Source organism: Echiichthys vipera, assembly GCF_963691815.1.
Source record: "Echiichthys vipera genome assembly, chromosome: 3".
Lineage (NCBI taxonomy): Eukaryota > Metazoa > Chordata > Actinopteri > Perciformes > Trachinidae > Echiichthys > Echiichthys vipera.
This window is the reverse complement of record NC_139828.1, coordinates 20,260,272-20,266,614: the sequence shown is the minus strand read 5'-3', so window position 1 is coordinate 20,266,614 and position 6,343 is coordinate 20,260,272. Positions and strand designations below refer to the sequence as shown.

The 6,343-nt window shown below is 36.5% G+C and overlaps 1 protein-coding gene across 1 annotated transcript; it reads left to right on the top strand.

The window, feature by feature from the left end:
* Positions 1 to 272: 272 nt before the first annotated feature.
* Positions 273 to 2,689, top strand: LOC310945509 (protein FAM163A-like; the record flags this gene model as incomplete). The annotated part of the gene is made up of 4 exons (XM_083911625.1): positions 273 to 361; positions 925 to 946; positions 1,560 to 1,674; positions 2,291 to 2,689. Exons 3-4 carry the CDS (start codon positions 1,582 to 1,584, stop codon positions 2,687 to 2,689), a joined length of 492 nt encoding a protein of 163 aa, XP_083767751.1. The 5' UTR covers positions 273 to 361; positions 925 to 946; positions 1,560 to 1,581.
* Between the last annotated feature and the right edge of the window lie 3,654 nt (positions 2,690 to 6,343).

The window sequence follows — 6,343 nt, the reverse complement described above, 5'->3', positions numbered from 1 at the left end:
GTATATAGGCCTTGTACTTTTTTGTGTTACAAAATTAACTTTCTTTCCTTTCTCCTTTTCTTTTTACTTTGCTGCTAGTTTCCTTTATTTTTTTCTTCTCTTTTTCTTCACTCCTAGTCATCCTAGTCATTCCAAGGCATATCTGGTGCCAGCACTGTATGTTTTGTGTGTCTGTGAGAAATAATGTTATGTTCTTTGTGTGCCACCTTGTGGAGAAAAGTGTGTAATACTTCCTATTTCTTCCAATTTGTCTCTCCTTCGAGATGCTCATACAGTGTGGCTATCCAGTGGTGTGACCTCTCACCTTTGACCTCCGATTTGACTTCTCTTCACCCTTACATCCTTCGAACACTCTTCTGATGTAAGTCTGTCTACAGTATCTGTCTGTCTGTCATATTTACATATTTAAAAGTAAAAGATTCCAGAATCATGTAAATCACTGGATTATTGTTAGTGATGCATTGACATCACTCTAATGTTGTAGCTGGTAACAGTGGAGCTAATTTCTGTCTTTCAATGGTCTTTGTATTATTGACAAAGCATGTATAAGACAATCACTGCACAGCAAGATCATTTTTGATTTTTTCTCCAACATCCACCCACGACACAACATAACCCCTTACCCATACCGTGGAGCTCATTTGAAGTACTTTACATATATATATATATATATATATGGGTGGTTTAATCTATATTAATCTAATAATTTACTAGTTGAATAAAATTTTGCATTAATAATATCTGCAAAATAACTAAAGCTGTCAAATAAATGTAATGGAGTAACATTAAAGTATAAAGTAGCATCAAATGTAAGTTCTCAAATAAAGTACCTCAAAACTGGACATAAGTATAGAACTTGAGTTGATAAACTTTGTAACTTCCCACCACTGGGTTTAATGTAATGCCTCTGTTATTTCTCTGCAGGTGTTAAGCAACTTTGCTGAACGTGAGTATAAACAACAACTATCACAACCAGGTTTACTCTGTTAGACTTATGCCACGTGGCAAATTCATTTTCATTTTGTTCTGTTTATCTAAACTTGCACACTGTGTGTTGGCTAAGCAGAATATGATTTATGTATGAATTTTATAACATTTTGATCTCTGTTTTGTTTGAAATTCATGTTTTTCAGAACTTGATTTTCAGAAGTTAAAAAAATTCCCTATATGTTTATAATTAGATAAGATTAGATAAGATAAGTGTATTTTCAGCTGCAAGAACGTGAGTTGCAGTTTGGTTATGAGGGTATTAGGATGTAATTAAACAGTAAATGTAATTAAGATTAATAAATAAAAAAACATCTTTATAATAGCTCTCCGTTTCTATCATATTATAGTTTACATTTTGCTTGTCATCTACCTAATTCTCTCCACATAATTATAGAATGACCATTTGAGTTTTGTCTATTAATTAACTTACATGGAGAATATATTCCGACACATTGCAGCTGTGTTTACCGTGACGCTGACCTTTGCGTGATTTGATTAAACCTCATATTGACTGTGCAGTGAGACGCTCATGTTAATGATGTCACTTCCTTTGCCCGTGTGTGTGTCAGAGTTTGATGGAGAGCTGGTCGGATGACAGCTGGAACTGTTGTCATAACCGGAGGAATACTGGCCACAGTGATACTTTTGTGTATCATAGCTGTGCTCTGTTACTGTAGACTCCAGGTATGCCTCAGAGTGTTTTAAATAGGTTTAAATCACTCTGGCACATTGTATTATCACATCATCTTACAGGAGAGAAGAAGAGCAATATGTCAACATTGTTTCAAATCACAAATGGTCATCGAATCATATAATACATGGCAGCAAGAGATTATATAGACATTTTTAATATGGAGTAAGAATTAGTAGTTCACAGTACTTTAGACAGTTCAAACATTAGTATATTAGTTTTGTCTTAGTAAACTTAAAATCTTGAATAACCCTTGAAAACTTATTTTTCTTGTTTAGGGAATATTGTAGAAATGGGTGCCATTTTAATATGCTACATTCTTGAAGCATTTTGATTATATTGTAAAAATATAAAAATAAATAAAATCGACTTTATTTATAAAGCACTTTTCATACTTTTTAGTAGCCTCATAGAAAATAAAACCAGAACAAAACAAAACATGACAAGACATACACACTTACGCACATACATAGCCATAGGCACAGACATACACACCCATACACACAAACATACACACACCTACATACTCCCACAGGCCCACAAACATACACTAACTGTCCCTGAGGAGGAGACATGTATTAAAAACATTGGACTTCTCTCTGTCTGCAGTACTACTGCTGTAAGAAGAATGGGTCTGACAGCGGCTCCATCTCCCAGCAACACTTTGCCTGCAATGCATGCAGTGTCTCCGGCCTGGACGGATCGATCGTCACCCCGTTGTCCATGTCGCCACCAGAGCTGCCCGGATCCTCCGACCACACCAAACCCACAGGGGGGCAACGCAGTTACTGCCCCACTTGCTCACCCTATGACTCCCCCTTCTACATCCGCACCACTGATGAGATGCGCAACGGTGGCGAGCGCATCACCTACATGCCGACACACTATGAGAACCAGGCTCTGGCGATGCCGCTGCCCGCAGTCCGAGGCTCCCTGCTGAGGGGGAACCAGCGAGGTCGGCCTCCTGATTTCTATACCAACACCCGAGCCATCAGCACGGAGGTGTGACCACCCTAAACCCCCCCAACACCTCTCCTCTCTTCACACACACACACACACACACACACACACACACACACACACACACACACACACACACACACACACACACACACACGCAAACATGCATACACGCACACACACCCACACTCACACACACATACACACACACACACACACACACACACACACACACACACACACACACACACACACACACACACCAGCACCATCACGAATAAGACCACAAACATAATTTTGACACCTATTGCAGTTGCCAGTGAGGGTTTGCTGGATAAAGGCCCACAGGTTATGACATTTAGGGTTTGGGGGGGATTTAAGTGAGGATTCTCTCAGACGACTGCTGAAGACTTGAATGTCTGACAAGTAGAGATCACTTTCAAATCTAGTTCCTGACTTTATACCCTTACATTTTATGTTTTCACGTTCACTAAGATAGTAATTATGTAATTGATAGGGGATCAAACTATAGATTTCTTGTTAGAAAATGTAAATGTATGCTCCTACGCGAAGGGTATGGTGGTTGACTGTTTGTTGACTGTTACTGACTGAGGGCTATCTTGGATAATTTATGGTTTTCCCCTGCTACACACCTTCCTAATGACTATAAAGTATCATAAAGTAGTAAATATGAAGCATTTGTTTCATAATAAACAGAATATAGACTAAAATACATGAAAAAGTTACAAGAAGGAAAAGTCCACGTCCCCTCTGCAGTGTTCTTGATCTCTGGAAGCATGCTTGAATTAAAGGGAAGGTGGAAGAGAACGAATGACTGGAGATTTCTCTATGCAAGCTGTCCGGCAAACTACTGCAGCTCCTCATCGCCAGTCATCTCCTGTCAGCAGGAATATTGTAAGCATGGTGCACATCCAGTAAGATATTAAGATGCTACACATGTAGATAGACATACAAGCATTTAAAACTGGATCATGGATACCGTAATTCTCTTGGGTTACCAGATCCACACTGAACCCCCATTTCCTCTCCTAAGGTGTAAACCTGTGAACGGTCAAGGACGCCTGAGCCCTTGAACGCAACAGCGGCTAGTTTGAAATGAACTGAGTGAATTTCTCTTGTGACAGTGATGCAAAAAGTTTGATATGTATATATTATGCAGAAAGCAATGAGGGCGTCTTTCGATCCCATCTTGTTTGCGACGAAAAATGAGATGCACCCTGGGATTTGAACATATTTTGAATGAGGGAGTGTGATTTACTAGTTTGTGCTATTTTGTCTACACACTCCTCCTATACTCCTGTAATACTCCAATGTTGAATCTTTGAAATGCAAATAACCATGTCATTCTTTCATGTTATTTTTTTCTGATATTGTGAGAAGTCAGAATACACATGTATGTGATTGAAAACTGTTTCACAGTGCTCATTTTTTACATGGCACTTACACAGCATTGCTTGTCATTCACAATAAGTAATTAATTTACTGTGATATTTGTCTTTATATGTATGTGTACAGAAGGGTTCAGAGAGGCTGAATAAGCAATGCAAGAGACCTTAAGGACTTGCATGGTGTGATTATGTCGGAAAGCTTTTCAGACTAATGTTATCAGTCAAGCATTTAACAACAGTGCATATAACATTATTATAATTCACTGATCAGCAGCTTTTTCATTAACTTCGCAATTACTTTTTCATTAAGGTTAAATAGATGTCCACTGCCACTACACTGTACATTTTTAAATCTCTCAAGACCATTTTACACCAGAATTGTGTGTTTTCTTCTTCTCTGGATTAAACTAAAAGGGCAAATAAATGTACAGAGGCCTGGCAGAATGAAAGTTCCTCAGTAAAGGTTGACAGGTTTGATGTATGGAAAACTGGTGAAATCTGGCTATAAATGTCTAGAATCTCAACAGAGGACTTTAGAGGAGAAGTTAAATAAAACCAGTGTTTCTTCATGTTGTTGTCCACCACCACCTCAGATAAAGATTCATACTCATCATTCATGAGTTAGGCATTGTATTAACTATATATTTTACTACTTACTTAACCAGTTATCTTTGAAAACAGAGGGGAAAAAAAGATTTTTAAAAATGTGGTTAAAACATATCGTACCTGACAAATACAGAAACAGTAATATTTGACAGTGTTAACTTTTGACAATTAAAGATTTGTAACTGCTTGAAATGGCTCTTTGTGTGATGACTGACAAGACTACACACATGCGCACACACGTTATGCCTATTTAATTTGAAATATTTTTCTACAGATATTTCTACATTGTCTTTATTTGAGTTCTATCAAAATGTTAAAGGTGAAATGAGAAACTAAATCTTATTTTCAGAACTAATCATGAGGGCTGAAGGCAGCATACACTTTGACCTCTTGCTAATGATTGTCATGAGGCAAATAACCGGTGTCAGATGCTTTAATTAATTTTCAGAACAAAGCATTCATTTATACTATGTTGTCCCCTATGCCATGTTGTGCAAAACACAAGTCTTGTCTCGTTCTCATATTTCCCCAATTTAATCATCCAACAAGAAAAGACTTGAAATAATCAAATTCTGTTTGTTGCAAGCCTAACGTGTAATTGCCTTGACCTGGAAGGACACTCAGAGACAGTGGGCTAAGGAGATGTCTTGCAGTCTGGCAATAGAAAAATTGACCTTCATAGCAAGAGGGAAAGTTTTTTATGAGACATGAATATGCCTTTCTTAAATTTCATGAACAACATGAATATACAAATGCCTGGAAATGGATAAGCGCTGGCACTGTGCAATATCACTGCACATTGGCTTGAATCTTGCACCACAGCAAGAGTACTATGGTTATGAATCAGGGGAAAGAACAGGAAGGTGACCATGTTTTATAAATCTGCTTCAAACCATATCATTATTATTATTTTTATTATTATTTGTATTATTATTATTGTCATTAATTATATCATCATCATTATTAGAATTGTTATTGTTATGCTATTGCCTATTAATATTGTTGTTATCACCCCCTTTTAAGTTTCCATTTAATGTATTTAATGTTGTGTGATTTATTTAATTTTATTTATTTTTTAAATTATTATTATTATTATTTACGTTATTTATCCACACCAATTTTTCTCCGAGAGGATTGTTGGTTAAAAGAGGGATGTAAGGGATTTGCGACTGTTACTGTTTGTTAATGTTTTTAAAAAAAAGAAGAGATGAAATGATGTTGGGAAAAGATAGAATTCAAAAGCACAATACATACAGTTCATACATGTATATAAATATATATATACTGTATATGTGTGTATGTATGTATTGTGTATTGAGAAATAAAATATTAATAATAATGATACTATGTACATTCTTTTTTTAAATAAAAAAGTGTTTGTGTGCGTGTCTTTGCGTGCCTCTTAAAATAGTGATGTGCCATATTTTCAAGTTTTTCAAAAAATCATGCAGAGCTGAACAACAAAAACAACAACTCATTTTGTAAAAAAAGTTGGCATAGGCCATTATTTTAAGAAGGTGACGATATGTAATCACTTATATAAAAAATAAAGTGGTTAAATTCCCAAATTCTTAAATAGAAATTATTGTTCAGTACACGTAAGAGACAATCTGCGCATGCGTGAATTACATTCCAAACCGGAAGGCGTGTCGCAAAACTCCCGAGCGATTCATCCTCCTAGATATTT